Here is an 18,086-nt window from a genome sequence, read left to right on the forward strand (position 1 = left end):
TCCCCTGCCTTCTAATCCACCTGGTTCAAGCCACTACTTCAGTCTTCCTAAAGCATCTCTCTGATGATATCATCTTTCTGTTTTAAAAGCTTCAATAGCTCATAGTTGAGTTCCCATCTATCTTTTTAAAGAGATAGCTAGTTATCTTTCAAGGCACAGATCAAAAGACACTTGCCCCAAGATGCTCACTTTCACCACCTGTGACAAGACATCACTCCCTCTCCGGCTGAAAATATTTTTAAGTGAATAAATGAATATCTATTGAGGCATGGTAGCCTCTCTCGGGTCAAGGGTGCCCCTCTGTGTGGATCCCGTAGCCTGGCTGAAGGAGGCCCTGGTGATCGCCGGGGCTGTGGGGAAGAACAGGCCCAGCAAGACACAAGTGAAATTTCACTCTGATGCTCCAGACTTGGCAGCACCGTGCTGTGGTTCTGTGGGCTTTTGTAGGGGTGGGTGCTGGTTTTAATCCGGAAGGACATAAAGGAACTTTCTGGAATGCCAGAAATATTCATATTTCGCAATAGGTGCTCTGAGTCTTGATATGGCTTTATATAATCATTGAACTGTCACTAAAAAATGTATTTTATGTACAGATGTATTATATGTATGCATTTATGTACATACCTATATGTCTTGGTCCATTTGTGTTTCTGTAACAAAAGACCTTGGACTGGGTAACTTATGAAGAGCAGAAATTTATTTCTCACAGTTCTGGAGGCAGGAAGTCCAAGGCTGAGGGGTCGGCAGGTTTGGTGTCTGGTGGGGAGCTGGTCTCTGCTTCCATCATTGAGCCTGTGGCTGTGGCCTGTGGGGGAACAAACCCTGTGTCCTCACACAGTGGAAGAGTGGAGAACACAACTGTGTTCCCAGTAACCCAGAGCCCTTCCTTAGGGGTGCTAACTCCATTTATGACCTAATCACCTCCCCAGAGTCCCACCCTTAATACTGCTGCACTGGAGAGTAAGTTTCAACAGGAATTTTGGAGGGGACACAGTTGTTCAAATGACAGCCATACATACACAAATAGATATTTGCATGCGTATGCTGATGGTTCCTCACTCCAGACGGTTGCATTCAGGATTGTCCAACTTCACGGTGGTGCGAAAGCGATGGGCACGCAGTAGGAACTGCCTGGCGGGTACCCATGCAGCCACTCTTTCACTTTCAGCACAGCATTCAGTAAGTTACATGAGATATTTGACATTTTATTATAAAATAGGATTTTATGGTAAGATGTTTTATGTCAGAAGCTTTCGCCCAACTGTAGGCTGATGGAAGTGCTCTGCTCATGTTAAAAGTAGGCTAGGCTAAGCTTGGTGCATTTCTGGTTTATGATTTTTTTAGCTTATGATGGCTGTCTCAGGACACAACTCCATCATAGGTTGAGGGGCATCTGTATACACAAAGCACACATAAAATATAAATCTTAAAAGAAAGAGTTTTAAGAAAAGCTGCCCAGATACTCTGAAGCAGAGTTTCCTTTTAAGTGTCTATAAAAGCATGACCCTTGTCTCCAAACTTAGCCCAGAAATTCTATGAAATGTGAACTGTCCTGTATACTCTCTGTTTGAGACTTCCTCCAAAAAATGAGTACTCTAGACTAATCATGGAGAAGTCTTCAGGGAGGGGATCACTGGTACACAAACAGCTGTGAAAGTGAAGGTCACTGGTCACTGATGGGTAAGAAGGTGAGGGTCACTAGCACACACTAACGGCTATGGAGACACACACTGAGGTGTGGTACACACTGATGGCTGTGAAAGTGAGGGTCACCGGTATACCCTGATGGGTCTGAAGGTCACTGATGTGCACTGGTGGGTTTGAAGGTCTCTGGTATGCACTGACAGCCTGTGAAGATGAAGGTCACTGATACCCATTGATTGACTAATGAGGACAACTTTCAGGGCCTCAGTCAATATGAATGGCACTACTGGAAAGAATTGAACCTGGACCAGTAATAAATGAAAGAAACAAAAGGAGCAACATGCTTCGTTTCTAGGGCCCATCATCACAGAGAGTTTTTCTTTGTTTGTTTATCATGTAGACTTTTTCCCTAGTAGGAGAAGCCGTTTTCACTTAGGAGCATGAAAGCACCAAGCAGGAGAGTACCCACCTCAAGAATCAGGACTCCAGCCTGGTGATTCATCAAGTCTGAGCCAGGAGTTCCCCTCGGATAATGCCGTCGTTCGGAATCAGAACTGGGTTAAAGGAGAAATCTTGTCAATACTAAATAGGCATGCTGAGAGATCAGTATGCAAACTCTCTTTTTCCTATTTCAGCTTTGCATAAGGTGGAAGCAGTGACATTAATTCATTTTAAAAACATAAACGTACAGTTGTGTTTTGTGTTGTCCACACACATTCATGTCTTACTGCATATTTTGCACATATGAACACTGGTTCTAAAGAGGTAAGACATGGCTTTTGACCTCAAATTCTGTTGGAAATGGTATGTAGTTAAAGGTTAGAAAATAAAGGCAGTTTCTCCTCTTTCTAATGTATAATCTTACTATTTCCTGAAAATTGTATAGTTTAATTAAAATTCCATTTCTCATTTTATCTCCTCTTTCTCTCTTATCGGGTGGAATTTTAGGGTGCACATGGCGTACATTTAAAAAGTTTTTTAGAATGGTTGAAAACAGTCTTCTTTTTGAAGAGAAAAAACTGCATTGCTGGCTGGTGTTTTTAAAAGTTGTATATAGGCCATGTGCAGTGGCTTATGTCTGTAATCCCAGCACTTTGGGAGGCCAAGGCAGGCGGATCATGAGGTCAGGAGACGGAGACCATTCTGACCGACGTGATGAAACGCCGTTTCTTCTAAAACACAAAAAATTAGCTGGGCATGGTGGTGCACTCCTGTATTCCCAGCTACTCAGGAGGCTGAGGCAGGAGAATCGCTTGAATCTGGGAGGTGGAGGTTGCAGTGAGCTGAGATCGTGCCACTGCACGCCAGCCTGACGATAGAGCAAGACTCCGTCTCAAAAAAAAAGTTGTATATATTAAATAAAAATAAAAAAATACATCAAAGCTTAAAAGCTTAAACAGCCTTAAACTCTAAATAAAGAAATTACAGCATACCGTGACAGGAATCTAAATGAGAGGTCTAAAGTTATTTTACATTAAAAACTGAATTTATCTTCTTGGAAGAAAAACAACATTTCTAGGGCTATTTTATGGTAAAGTAGTTTCAGAACCAGTTGGAAGGAAATAAGGTATTTTGAGCCCCTTTTAAAATTGGCTTTATTTTAACAGGACACTTTTATGTATCTGCAAATTAAGTGCCATTAAAAAATATTCTCTTGGCCAATGGGTAGATTACCTGCCTTGCCCCCATGGGGACCCGGGAAGGGTCTGTAGTCATGTGTGTTTTTTTTTTCTTTCAAGGTCTCGTCGGTGGGGTTGTCCTTTCATTGATCTTCTTATTTACAGATTTTCAGCAAAACTGTGCGTGCATTTTCAGAAGTGTGGATTTGGGGAAAGAAACGCATAGCTTTCATATTGTAATGGGATGTACAACTTTCCCAAAGGTAAGGACTGAATTGGCTGCCATAAAATGCCACTAGAGGGCGCGCATTAGCCAACAGAGGCTCAAAAACCTGCCCCAAGGCCCCAGCAACGCAAGGACGCCCAAGGCTGGCTTCGCAGAGAAGAGCACAGGCCCACCACCTTCACTCTCTCACCTTGCAGCTCCGCAGAAGCTGTTCCTTCTTGAATGCCCTCCCATCTCCTGCCACCCAAAGGCCCTCGCCTATCCGGACGCCGTCCTGTGCCCCTGGAGCTCCCGTCAGCTCCATGCCTTCAGTGCGACAGCCGTGACCTGTGTGTCCTCAGCCTGTGCTCCCACTCCTGTTTTCTCCAGCTCACTCGGCACTAGGGCAGAGGCCGACTCTCCAGCGAAGAGCTCCAGACGCCCAGTGGAGATCCCGACACGCGGAAGGCGTGGACTCCTGTTGAGTGAATGAAAGCTGGGCTGAGTATAGTCTGTCACGCTCCATGAATACAATGACTGAGTTCTCCTTCTGAAGCTTTATAATTTTCTGCTCATCAATAACCAAGAAGTTCTTTTCCGGTTTTCTTTTTTCTTTTTTTTTTTTGAGACGGAGTTTCGCTCTTGTAACCCAGGCTGGAGTGCAGTGGCGTGATCTCGGCTCACTGTAACCTCCGCCTCCTGGGTTCAGGCAATTCTCCTGCCTCAGCCTCCTGAGTAGCTGGGATTACAGGCACGCGCCACCATGCCCAGCTAATTTTTTGTATTTTTAGTAGAGACAGAGTTTCACCATATTGACCAAGATGGTCTCGATCTCTTGACCTTGTGATCCACCCGCCTCGGCCTCCCAAAGTGCTGGGATTACAGGCGTGAGCCACTGCGCCCGGCCCCCAGTTTTCTATTTCCAATGAAATTAAATGTAAGACAGAAGCAGAATGTATTTTACAATATACGATGTTTTGATTTAAAGCTAATAATTGAAAAGGGTTTTTAACATCTAACGGTACAAACTTTGAGTGCCTGTCCAGTGGAATAGCTTAAGATCAGCTTCATTAGTTCAAGAAAAACATTGTATTACCTGTGTCAATTTTAAATATTAAACACACTACTAACAACAACAACAAACTCCGTCTTTGTAAATCTCATATTACTTTTTGTTCCAGTGAAAGTTGTGTTTTGGTAGAAAATTAACTATTCGCCCTTCACTATTAAGCACAGCAGAAAGATGCTGCTAGGCTCTGAAAATTCACATGAAAAAGCCGTTGAAAAGACGGAGCTCCTTCTATGAGAGTGAAACTCACCTCTGTTTTAGGCATTGATGGTTTGATCCATAATTAATTAGGGGAACTTGCATCTTGCTCCAGAAAAAACGTAAGTGGCCAGATCTCAGTGTGTCCTTCCTGAAAAGCTATCATACATGCAGGCGCTGCATTTAATACGGAAAAATTGGGAGTTGTAGTGTCAGTGCTAGGTGGAGAGTAGAACAGCATGCAGAGAAACCTCTGCCTGGCCTCTGCGTCCCTTCGCTGAGGTAGTCAAGTTCTTTAGTTTTGGAGCCAGTTCCTCCATGGGGTGGGCAAATCCAGTGTTCCAGGACAAACCCAAGCAGATACCAAAGGTCAACTCACAGCCACTGAAAGTTTCTTAGTGCTGGCTACTGAGATGCTTTCCCTGGGACAGACGGAACAGAGGCTCATTCCTCTCCAAACTTTGAATTTAGAATTATTGGCTTCCCATGGACCTCTACCCAGGGTATGGCTGCAGTTGCCCCTTCATGACTTGGACCCTGTCATTGTTGGGTGGATGAGATAAAAGAAGCTCATTTCTTTTGCCTTTCCAATTGAAGCTGGGCACCTACTGTGTCTTCACCTGTGAAGGTGGCCACGTGAGTCTGCTCATGCAGGGACTGCCACACCCACAGCCTCCAAAGCCCTTAAGCACCTTTTGCTGGATTCTCATTTTGTATCAAGCCGTGGGCATTGAGCAGGTCCCCCACGGTACATTCCTTTTCTTGTGCTGGGTGAGTCAGAAGAAACCAGCCATCTTCTAAGCAACATGATAGCAGTTCGGACTTCTTCCAAAACACTGCCCCTGGGCTGCTTTGTTTCTGAGAGGGAGAGCCTCATCCATCCGGTGAAACATGGGCAGAGAATGTGAGAGCTGGGGAGGGCTGCTGTGATGGGGTGGAAGCCTACCAGTCCTGCTCTTAGCCTCTAGTCTAGAGTTGGCAGCCCTCTGTAAAGCGCGAGATAGTAAATGTCTTAAGCTTGGAAAGTCACACAGTCTCTGCCACAATAATTAATCTCTGTCAATGTAGCATGGAAGTGGCCATGGGTGATGTGCAAATGTAAGAATGCTGCCTATGTTCTAATAAAACTTTATTTATAAAAATAGGTGACAGACCCCTTGGGCCATAGCTTTAAACCACTCTAAAGGAAGATTAACTCTACAGAAAAATGGCCAATGAAGCGATCTTCTCACAATAGACACAGAGCAGGGAATAAAAGAGACAGACATCTGTTTTTAACGCTCTTAAATCCTTATTTGGGCTCTTGTCACCTCTAAAAGCCTCTGAAGTCCCAATCGATTGCCGAATGAGATGTCTTACGCAGACGGCCTTCTCCCAGGGCAGGAAAACAAAGCCACCATCTGGCACAGACCAGAGCCCATGCCTCATGTACATCTGTAGATGCTCAGGGTTTGTGTATTGGGGTGAGCCTGTGGGGAGGGGGCTTCTTCATACAAAGGCTGTTTTCCCCGTAGAATATTTGCAAGAGAGACACTTTTTTTCCCTCCTTCCTTAACGGCATTGCAAAATGTAAGTTGCATGGAAAACTCTCCAACTAACACTTAATCAAACGGCTCAACTGGCCACTTTTCCTCTCAGCTGGCCTCCAGCTTTGAAGACAATCACTGGCACCCAGCCTGGGAGTCTGGGGCTCAGGCATGGGCTGGGAAGTTCTCCCGTCATGGCCCTGCTGCAGCCTGGAAGTCTTAGGATGTCTGTTGTCTGAACTTCCAGTGTCACCAATTAGATACCTAACAATTTTATTTGGATGTCTCAGTGATTAAAATGGTGGGCCGAGTATTACAGATGAATTAGGTCTTGCCTCCTCCAGTGTTGCTGTGTGGTCACATGATGGGATCCTTGCTGCTGTCTTTGCTGAGCGCAGCATGCTTCAGTGAAGTCAGCCTGGGCTGGAACCTGAGCGCTGGACTATAGCTGAGGCACTTGAGCATTTGTTGAGGAATGGACAAGACAGACCTGCTATTGGTGGTCTGCTGAACTGCTTCACATCTTGCTATTCCATGAGTCCTTCCAGGATCACGCAGATGGATGGAGGGTTGTGTCTAAAAATGATAATGGCCGCGTAAACTATGGCAGTAACTTTTATGTGCATATATTTTCTTCCAAGAAGTAAAATCTGCTTTATAGATGGTATTTCAATAATCTTCCTTCTTTTTCTTTGGAATTTTAAATTATGTGGCCTAAAAAACTGGAAAGGCAGCAAAACACAATTTTTTAAAAAAATGTCAATAATATTGTTTCCCTTTTCTTGAAAAATTCTTTTTTTGGATAGATTACAGTTTCTATGGGCACCAACAGTGTAAGACTGTCATCATTTCTCCTATGTGAAAATAATAGACTTTGTCTATTTTTACCTCCTGTATTCAGTCAACCCAAATTTTCTTTCTTTTCCCTGTTTTTATAACATTTCTTTACCCATTTCTAGAGCTTTCTGATCAACCTTCTAGTTGATTGACCAATCTCCAGCATTTCTTATGAAATGGAAGAAGAAAGTCAGTAGCCTCTTGTTTCAAATCTACACTCCTTTGCCCAGTTCTCTTCTCCTTTCTCCTCCTCCTTCCCCCCTCCTCCTCCCCCCTTCTTCCTCCTCCTCTTCTTATTTGTCGTCTTTTCTTTCTTCTTCTTCTTCTCCTCCTTCTCCTTTCCTTCTTCCTTCTTTCTTCTTCTTGGTCTCGAACTCCTGGCCTCAAGTCATTCACCCACCTTAGCCTTCCAAAGTGCTGGGAATACAGGAGAACCATCACACCCAGCCCCTTCTTTTTTTTTGTTTTCTTTCTCTCGCCTTCCTGTCCTTCAAATAGTTAAAAAAAATGCAGTCATTAAAACATTAATCTCTGCCTCCCATTTGATTCCCATGACCCGACTTCTAAGACAATCATGACAAGGAATTTGCTGTGTGTCTTTTAGATATTTTCCTGCACATGCACACATAGTCCTGTGCACCCTCTGAAGAAGTGATAAATGGTATGCCATTTTCAGTGTTCTGCACTCTGACTTTCCTTTCAATGCTCTGTCTTGAAGATGGTTCCCAGGCAGCACAGGGGGGCTTACCTCACCTTCTCTCACAGCTCCCAGCTGGTTTTCAGAGCACCCATAATCAGCTCCATCTTTTCCTCCTGAACATTAATCCTCTCGGTCCTCAGAGTCCTTGAGTGTATTGGGCTGGTTTTCTCCTGTTCTTTAAGGGTTTGTGTTTATTCCTACTCTGATATCTCAACCACATTTCCTCTTCCCCTGTTTGGTGCCTTTAGTCCAGCACACGAGTTGTCCAGCTCCTTCCCTGTCCCTTCGTAAGGCCTTCGGGGCTATGCTAGGCGGATGACACTTCCCAGGTACTCAATCAGGGCTTACAGTGGCCACTTTAAACCAGTGTTCAATAATTGTTTCCTTCACTTCCTCTTGTTATCCCTGGGCAGAGCCTAACATCCTTATGAGCAGGGACATCAACAATCTTGCTCCTTCAAAGTGCTGAGGACAGTGCCAGGAACCAATTTCGTTTCATGAATCCTCCGTGGGATGGCCATGTCTACCAGTCTTCCCTTGCAGATTGTGAGTGTTTTAGGAAAGGGGCTCTGGCCTGCTTTTGCCCAGATCACCCGGATCCCTTGGATGCTCCAGATGCTCACCCCAAATAAGCCAAGTCTCACTTTTATTGATCTATTTGTTAATTAAGCTTTCATTTATTGTCATATTTAAAAGTGTGAAGGCATGGTTTTATTTTACTCTGTGTTAGGATTTTCCCAGGTTGCTCATAAAATTCTAACATTTTTGTAATTGTTGATTCAGACATTACATCAGATACAGGCATTTTTTCATGTTCATTAAAAGATATACCAAGATCAGAATCTAGAACAATTCAAGATGCACAATTTTAGAGAAGGAAGAGCCTTTAGCATCATTTCATGCAGTCTTGTTTTATTGATGGGGCCTTTTAAGTCGCTCAGAGAGCCCTGGCTTGATGAAGGTGAGAATTTGCCATCCAGGCTGTGTGCTGTGTCTGCTCTACTCAGTCTTGACTCCCCGCCCACTGTGTACTAAGACTCTCTAATTTCCATCTTGTAGGGGGCTTCCTCCAGCTATTCCTCCTCAGGAGGCAGAAGCATTTACAAGCATGTGGGCAGATGGTAGTCATTAGCCAGGTATTGGTGGCTTCCTTGGTTAGGAGGGAGCGATGTTGCTTGGTAGGTCTGCTACAGATCAAAGTCCAAAGCATCGCTTGGAAAGCCTCCCATTAATTACTGTTTGAAAGTTCTGCCTCATGAGATAATTTTCTTGATGCCATTTTTCTTTAGAGAGTTCTTTAGTCTCAGGGAAACAAATCTTGAGAGGCTATAGTTTAGCCAAATGATAAAGGGTTGGCACATCCTAAATAAATTAATTTTCTGTCTCCACTTAAGGTGAGTCCTGTTGAGTTTCCTTCATCCTGTCGGTGGGTGCTGAGGGTTTGTAATCATTTTCATGTGAAGGAAGAACTTTTTCCTCATACAAGTTTATATTCCAGCTTTCAAATACAAAAAAAAAAAATCTGAATAAAAACAGTGATAGAATATTTTTTGGCAGACAAGTCTCCATTGAAGTGGAAATTTGAGAGTTAGGACTAAGGAATGATTAAAAATGTATATGAGATGATTGCAGCTGGTAGATGAAATGTGGGAAAAAAGATAAAAATATATTTGGAAACTCAGAGGTAATAAACATGTCTCTTTATTTACCAATCAATGTTTGCATTCACAAAATGTGTAAGAGAAAACGAAGTATAATACAAGAAATATTATTAAATGGTGCCAGAACTCTTTCTTCAGGACGCAAACAGCTAATATATACTCTCTAAGTACATAGTAGTTCAATAAATGTTTGCTGGTCTTATATCCAAAGTGGTAAAACAAACTTTCTTTATGAAACTCCCCGTGCTTTTCCTCATCTTTCAGAGACATCTTTTTTCTTTTTTTTCAGTATGATCTCTTAGGTACCATAAGATGTAACTGTAAGCATAAACTAATTGACACAAATAATAACTATTACAATATTGGTTCTTTTTTACAGCTTGAAAGGTTATTCTAATTTTTTGTTGAAGGACTGAATGAATCAGAAAAAGGAGGCATTTCGAGATATCCAGATAACTGATGTCTAGAGAGGATTGGAGAAAGAGTACTAATTTATTTTTTTGTTTAGACATATAGATTGCAAACTAATTTGTATCCAAATTGTATGTTGATATTTAAGATGCCTCAAATCAACATTAGTGGTATTTAGTTTTGGGGATGCTATGTGACTAATGATGTTGATTGCATAAATGAAGACATTTGCTTTCACCTCTTGATGAAGTGTGATTCCTTAACAAGTCATATGCATGTAACAAAGGTCTAGTGTTTTAAACATCCCTTCCCTTGTTGCTGTTAGATTGGGCTGGAATTAATGCTGTATCTCGGGACTGCCACTGGAAATATAACTCTTGAAAAGTTGGATTATTTTGTTATGGTAACACAATTGCTATTCGGTTCCTAGCAGAGCTAGGATGGACATTGATAGTTACCACTGAATCATAAAAAATGGTAAAGCTTTGCTATTGAGATCACACACCAGGACCCTTCCCATTCTTCTCTTCTCCAGTGGCTCTCTTTTTATCTGTCTTGTCCATTTTAGCACAGAAATTATATCTTTTCTGCAAGATGAGGAAACTTTACTGTAAAGTAAGGGCATTTTAGGGAATGTGCTAAATGCAGCTCAGCAGTGAGCTTGACACAGATTTGGAATATTAAACGAACCTTTTGGATTGGTGCCTCTCATACTTGCACACTCCGTTTCCAGGTGGTGCAGCTGCAGTCCTGGAAACTGGGGAAAGCAAGTGCCATTCAGTAGGACAGGAGGGAGGCGGCCTCCTTAGAAATTAGAAGCTTGTGTGATAGTCATGAACCTCCTTCAAGAACAATCCCATCGTGAGGACAGTTGGTACTGTTGCTAAATTTTCATGGTGGAACTGTCTGGGATTTTAGGAGTGTAATATATTATTTTCTCATTTCCTTTAGACAAAAAATAAAGGCCAGTTAGAAAGGGAGGATGCACCATGCTAAAAATTATCTAAGTGAAACCAAATGCGCCTAAGAAAAACACGTGGACTTGGTTGTTTTCACAACCTGTTCTTCCTTTGTGAAATAAAATCAGCCACACTGCTGTGTAATAAAGATGAAGAGAGTGTTCTGCTTTTAACAATGTGCTGGGAGAATGTGTTTCTGTGCCAGCCCCTGAAGGTTATGTGATATGCTAAGTTTTGCAAGCCTGGTTCCTTTCCTGGCAAGGGAAAACTGATATGATAAGGGAAAACCATTTTGCCATGGACTTGCCCCAAGATGCATTCATAATGTTGCAGCTCCCTTAGTCAAGCTGGGCCTGGCTGGGGCTGCCTCAAGCTGTTGGCCATTTCATTACCTGGTTGGCTCCACTATTTTGTTTTGGCAACACAGTTGCTATTCAGTCCCTGGTAGATCTAGGATGGACATTGATAGTTACTGCTGAATCATAAAAAATGGGAATTCTTTGCTCTCAAGATCACAGATCAGGACCTTTTCCATTCTTTTCTTCTTCAGTGACTCTCTTTTGCTCTCTGTCTTGTCCACTTTAGCACAGAAATTATATCTTTTCTTCAGGATGAGGAAATTTACCTTTACTATAGAGTAACGGCACTTTAGGGAATGTGCTAAATGGAGCTCAGCAGTGAGCTTGGCACAGATTTGGAACACTATTAGTTTCAGTGTGTTTTGCAGGCCCAGGAAAATAATGATAACAGCTTTTCATTCTGCAGGCTAAGTTGGAGAGGTTTTCCAAGTAGGAGTGGATATTTGAGATCTGGAGTAAGAGTTTTAATTAAAAATGATTTTAAAAAATAGTTTTATGTATATAGACAGTTTTGAAAAAAGCATAAATACAAAAAATATCTCTTTTATAATGGCTTAACTTCTCTTGTTTTGAAGCATGCAAAGTAAAAAGTGAAACTCCCTTTTCCTTCCCTCTGATCCCAAAAGTAACCGTAGCTGGCAGTTGAGCAGTTGTCCCCCCACCTGTTCCCTGGGCCTCTGTGTCCCACTGGACATACATGTGTAGGTCTAGTTTTATAGTATTTCAGTATGTTGGGTCATACTATGCATATTGTTTGACAGCATCTCTTTTTACTTATTTTTTGACCTGTATTTTTCCAAGTCAGTTCATATAAGTCTACTGTGTACATGTATATACTAAAAGTTACTAAGTCTCCCACTTTTAATGGCTCTGTAGGTTAATTTTGAGAAGAGCACATTACACATAACAAACATTTAGATCATAGAGATCATCTATTTCTCTTTCTATAAATGAGGAAATTGAAACAGAAAGGCTAAATGACTCACATAATTAAAAGGGAATCATGAATAGAACACATGCATATTTCCTGCTTTCTTTCTATTACCTCATGTGTTTAGGCATGAGAACTCAGTCTGTGTTATAAAAAAGAAGAGGATCTGAGAGAGCTCATGGGAGGCTAGAGAGGCAAAGAAGACTTCATCATTCATTCCTTCACTGAGGTTCTCTTCTAGTTGCCGGGAACACATTGTGCAAGAAAATGGAAAACAACCCTACCCTCAGGAAGCTCACAGTTCAATGGCATGGGCAGGAGGAGACAGATATAAATGAAATTAGTAAGTAACATACATTATACTGGAAAGTGATAAAATCTAGGAGAAAAATTAAGGAAGAGGCAGGTGGGGTAGGTGGGCAACGTTGTAATTTTAAGTGAGGGGGTTATTCAGAGAAGCCCTCATTGATAAGGTGACTTAAAATAACTTTACTGAGGTGTACTGACATACAAACTAACTACACATACTTGAAGTTAGTTTGATAAATGTATGCACTCAAGAAGCAATCACCACAATCAAGGTAATGAACATTTCCACCACTCTCAGAAGTTTCCCCATTCCCCTTGGTAACCCATCTCCCTTACCTCCCTGTCTCCTCACACAGCAGTTGTTGATGTGCTTCTTGTCACTATATAGTAGCTGGAATGTTCTAGACATTAATATAAATGAAATCATACAAGATGTACTTTTTTGGGAGGGATATGGCTTCTTTCACTCAGCATAATTATGCTGAGATTCAAACCTCTCATTGAGTGTTTCAATAATATTTCATTCTTTTTTATTGCTGAGTGGAATTCCATTATCCGTTAACTTTTTGATGGACATGTGGATGGTTCATAGTTTTTGGCTATTCTAAATAAAGCTGCTATGTATATTCACATATATGTCTATATATGTCTTTGTGTGGGCATATGTTTTGTTTATCTTGGATAAAACCTAGGAATGAAAGGATTGTGTGATATAGCAGGTATCAGTTTAACACTTTTAAAGAAATTATCAAGCTCTTCTCTTTCTTTTATGAGGCAGGGTCCCACTCTGTTGCTCACGCTGGAGTGCAGTGGTGCAATCTTGGCTCACTGTAGCCTCAACCTCTCAGGCTCCATCAATCCTCACACCTCAGCCTCCTGAGCAGCTTGGCCTACAGGCATGTGCCAACATGCCTGGCTAATTAATTTTTTTTTTTTTGTGGAGACGGGGTCTCCGCATGTTGCCCAGATTGGTCTCAAACTCCTGGGCTCAAGCGATCCTCTCACTTCAGCCTCCAAAGTGCTGGGATTACAGGTGTGAGCCACCATGCCCAACCTCCAAACTCTTTTCTAAGGTGACTGTAACATTGCCGATTCCCACCAGCAGTCCATGAGGTCTTGATTATTGTAAATCCTCATCAATGCTTGAGGTGATCAGTCTTTTTGATTATAGATTTTGTTAAATGTGTATAGTGGGATCTCTTTGAGGTTTTAATTTGCATTTTCTAATAAATATTGATGTTGACTATCTTTTCATGTGCTTGTTTGCTTTCTGTATATATATTTTTGATGATCTCTGTGTTAGATCTTTTGCCACTTTTAAAAACTAGGGTTGCTTTTCCTTACAGAATTTTGAGCATTCTTTAAATATTCTGAATACATTTAGTAGATCTTTTATCAGAAAAGTTATTTGCAAATAATTTCTCTTAATCTATGGCTTATCTTTTCATTCCCTTAGAAATGTCTTTTGAGAGCTCTTAATTTTGACAAAATCCAGTTGACTATATTTCTCTTAGTCTTTTGTTGTTGTTGGTAAGAAATTTTGGTCTTGCTCCCAGATTACATATTTCCCCTTGTTTTCTTCTGAAGGTTTTATAGTTTAATGTTTGCATTTAAGTTGATGATCTTTTTGTGTAATTCTTATGTATGGTGTGAATTATAAATTACAACTCTTTAAAATTCATAATCAAGTCCAATTGTTTCAGCATCATTTGTTGAAGACACTGTTCTTTCTCCACTGACTTGACTAACTTTGTGGAAAATAAATTGACCAGCACAAATGGGTTTATTCTGAGACTCTGTTCTGCTCCGTTTGTCTTTATGTCAATCAATACCCAAATTCAAGACTCTCTTGGTTATTGTAGCTTTGTAACAAGTCTTGATATTAGGTAATGTAAGTCCTCTCAATATATTCTTTTTCAAAGTTATTGGAATTAGCTCCTCTAAGTTGTTTGCATTCCATGTGAATTTTTGAATCAGCTTGTTAATTTCTACAGAAATGCCTGCTGGAGTTTGATTCAAATTGTTTGGAATCTGTAGGTCAGTGTAGAGAGGACTGACACCTTAGTGATACTGAATCTTTTGATCTATGAAGATAGTATATGTCCCCATTTATGTAGGTCTCCTTTAATTTTCTCTCAGCAATATTTTCTAGTTTTCAGTGTATAAGTATTTTACGTTTTTTCACAGATTTATTCCAAAGCAAGTTTTGTTTTCTGACTCTATTGTAAATGTGATTTTTTAAAAAGTTTAAATTTCTCATTGTTAGTTAATGTGTAGAAATACAGCTGTTTTTATATAACTTACATTCAGCAAAATTGGTAAGCTCCCCTATTTGTTCTCATGACTTTTTTTTTTTTGAGATTCCATAGGATGTTTACATAGACAATCATGTTTTCTGTGAATAAAGAATGTTTTGCCTTTTCAATCTAGACACATTTTATTTCTTTGTCTTGCTTTATTGTACAGGTTAGAAATCCTAGTACGAAGTTGGATACGAGTGGTGAAAATGGGCATCTTCGCCTTGTTCCTGGTCTTATTGGGATGTCATACAGTCTTTAACCATAAACTGACATTTTTATTACATTTAAGAATTATGTTTGGCCTTGCACGGTGGTTCATGCCTGTAATTCCAGTACTTTGGGAGGCCGAGGTGGGTGGATCACAAGGACAGGAGTTTGAGACCAGTCTGGCCATTATGGTGAAACCCCGTCTCTACTAAAAACACAAAAAATTTAGCCAGGTGTGGTGGCAGATGCCTGTAATCCCAGTTACTCTGGAGGCTGAGGCAGTAGAATTGCTTGAACCCAGGAGGCAGGGATTGCAGTGAGCTAAGACTGCACCACAGCACTCCAGCCTGGGTGACAGAGCAAGACTCCATCTCAAAAAAAAAGATAAAAGAATTATGTTGGATATAGGTTTTTAAAATAAATACCCTCTATCAGGTTAAGAAAGTTTTATTTCTAATTTAGAGCAAGACTTCATCTGAAAAAAAAAAAGAATTATGTTGGATATACTTTTTAAAAATAAATACCCTTTATCAGGTTAAGAAAGTTTTATCTAATTTAATGAGAGTTTTATCAATAACACTTTGGAGTTTTTCAAATTCTTTTTCTAAATCTATAGGGATAATAATGTTTTTTCTGTGAATTATTTTATTATTTTGTTATAATGAATTATATTGATAGATTTTGAACGTTAAAACAGACTTGTACTCTTGAAATAAACCATATTTGCTGAAATTTTGTTCATAATTTTAAATCTATACTCATCTGAAATATTGGTCTTTGTTTTCTTTTCTTTTTTTTTTTTTTTAACAACCAAAATCTTAGTAGTATTGACAAAAAAAATGTACATTTAAAATTATTCCCATGGGATGCCTTAGCCTGCTACCCCAAGGGTTTCCATTGCCAAGTTCAAGGGTGTCCAGGGGCTGCTCAGCTGTTCTCTGCCCACGATGGCCATGGCCTCTTCTTTTTTTTTTTTTTTTTTTTTTTTAATTTTTTATTGGATTATAGGTTTTGGGGTACATGAGCAGAGCATGCAAGACAGTTGCGTAGGTACACACATGGCAGTGTGCTTTGCTTTTCTTCTCCCCTTCACCCACATTTGGCATTTCTCCCCAGGCTATCCCTCCCCACCTCCCCCTCCCACTGGCCCTCCCCTTTTCCCCCCAATAGACCCCAGTGTTTAGTACTCCCCTTTCTGTGTCCATGTGTTCTCATTTTTCATCACCCACCTATGAGTGAGAATATAAGATTTTTGTCTAGTTTTGAGATGAAATTAATGCTGGCCTCATAGCATGAGATAGGAAGTCTCCCTCCCTGCTTAATTTTATTGAAAAATTTGTGTATAGTTGGTATTATTTCTTTCTTAAATATTTGGTAGCCTTTGTATGAAGGTTTTGAACTGTAATTCCTGCTTTTAAATAAATATAGGACTATACAAGGTTGCATATTTTTTTCTTTGGTGAATTTTGGTAGTTCTCATTTCTTAACAGATTTGGCCATCTCATCCAAGTTAGCATATTCATTATTATTTATTTTTTAGAGCCAAACCTGACTCTAACTAATACAAAATTTGATTTCTGGCATTGCGAATGGCTTGTCACTACTTTTAGCCACAAACTGATTACAAGATATGAACAATACATTGGACAAGATAAGGAATGGATGACTCAACCCTGCAATAGCATTTTAAAGTAAAAGCAGACTCGAGGGAACTTGATATAGTTATTCAAGTGATGCGTAACTAGTTAGGCCAAGGCGAGAGCCAGTTTGAGAAGCTTGGTTTTATTTCTTGGTGCTGCTTTGTTTTGCCATTTTGCCTCTAAGCTGCTTCTAGGTATCTCAGAAGCTCCACCTCCTGGACTGTGTGTACCGTGTCCTGTACAGTGGGAAACCAGTTAACCTGGAGGCATAAGTTCCTCATGTTTATAGGTTTGAGGTCTGTATCATAACATTGTAGGCAGATGGCCTTTATCACAGCACAGAAATTCTGTGAAAATAGGGCATTGTCATTTTAAAAACTTGTCTTCCCCAGGAAAGGGAAAGGCCATGTTTTCCCCCAGTCTCCCCTTGTGCAATCCTGGGTCGTCCACTCAAGCCAATGGGGTCACCTAACAATTCCTGGTTTACACAGAGTCAGGTGGTGGTTGGATGCAGGGTTCTGCCCCTCATGCTCAAGGCTTTATTCTAAAGGCCCCTCTGCATTTCAGAAGTTCCTGTAACAGTATTTAATGTCACTGAAATTACTGTTAGTTACAGCTGGAAAATTCTGGGGAAAAATATACAAGGAAAAAGAAGGGTTTTAAGTCAGTGAGCACCTGCACGAGCTGGATTGGAGCCCCTAAAGATTCTGGAAACACTCATTTAAGAATTGACTTGATGTGATTCATTGCAGGTGAACAGATACATCATCATTTATTTTAATGTATAAATAGTATTAATGAGCCCGAAGCCCATGATGCAGCTGGGGCCAGAGTGTGCCTTGTTTCTGACAAGACGTGGTAGTTGCATGGTTGCAGGGTGGCCGGCACTTCTCCTCAGGTGCGCATTTTGTGGTTCTGAAGTCAGCGATGTGGGAGGGATCTCTTACCAGTCTATACAATCTGATCTTCCTGATATTATCACCTCCTCCCCAGGGAGCATCTACATTTTGGCCAAACATTAGGAACTTAATATTTAATGTTAAAAGAGAAACCGTTTAGAAAGTCTAGGAACATCTCATGTGCCTCGTGGCAATTATGAGATCCCTGGGCCCCCCTTAAACAAAGAGCTTTGTTCTTTTAAAGCAATTACCAGAAGTAAAAAAGCAATAATGCCAGTAAAACTTTTAAAGGCACATGTGCAGGAAGACAATCGGAGTTCAGGCCGTCTGTGGGTAGCTGGTGATCTAGCCATGACACAGGAAGATACTGTCTTCTGGAGGGCGAAATCTTAGTGTACCTAAAGCCATTGCTCCTGCAAACCCTGTCTGTGGTTGGCGGAGACATTAGCATTTAATTGACACTTTTACCTTGTTTGGATGGAAGGTATTACATTACCACAAAGCATTATTGCACCTTGATGTATTGTCTACTAGGTTGCCAGCATCTTCAACAGCAAGCTATAGTTAGGTTAGTTAAGTGATTCAGTCAGCAAAAATGGTGAGGTGGCCAGG

General features: G+C 40.8%; 1 protein-coding gene across 2 annotated transcripts in view; it reads right to left on the reverse strand.

Annotated features, from left to right (window-relative positions):
• Window positions 1–462: 462 nt before the first annotated feature.
• The window catches only part of LOC144578993 (uncharacterized), a 34,232-nt gene continuing 16,608 nt past the window's right edge, over window positions 463–18,086 (reverse strand). Inside the window, exons 3-4 of one of the 2 annotated variants that reach the window (XM_078347729.1) lie at window positions 2,114–2,198; window positions 463–805 (exon numbers count right to left, since the gene is read on the reverse strand). In XM_078347729.1, coding sequence (XP_078203855.1) covers window positions 704–805; window positions 2,114–2,198 — 187 coding nt within the window. In that variant the 3' untranslated portion in view covers window positions 463–703. The remainder of the gene's footprint in view (window positions 806–2,113; window positions 2,199–18,086) is intronic. The other variant, XM_078347728.1, reaches the window with a different exon arrangement.

The sequence above is a fragment of the Callithrix jacchus genome, chromosome 13, assembly GCF_049354715.1.
Source record: "Callithrix jacchus isolate 240 chromosome 13, calJac240_pri, whole genome shotgun sequence".
NCBI lineage: Eukaryota > Metazoa > Chordata > Mammalia > Primates > Cebidae > Callithrix > Callithrix jacchus.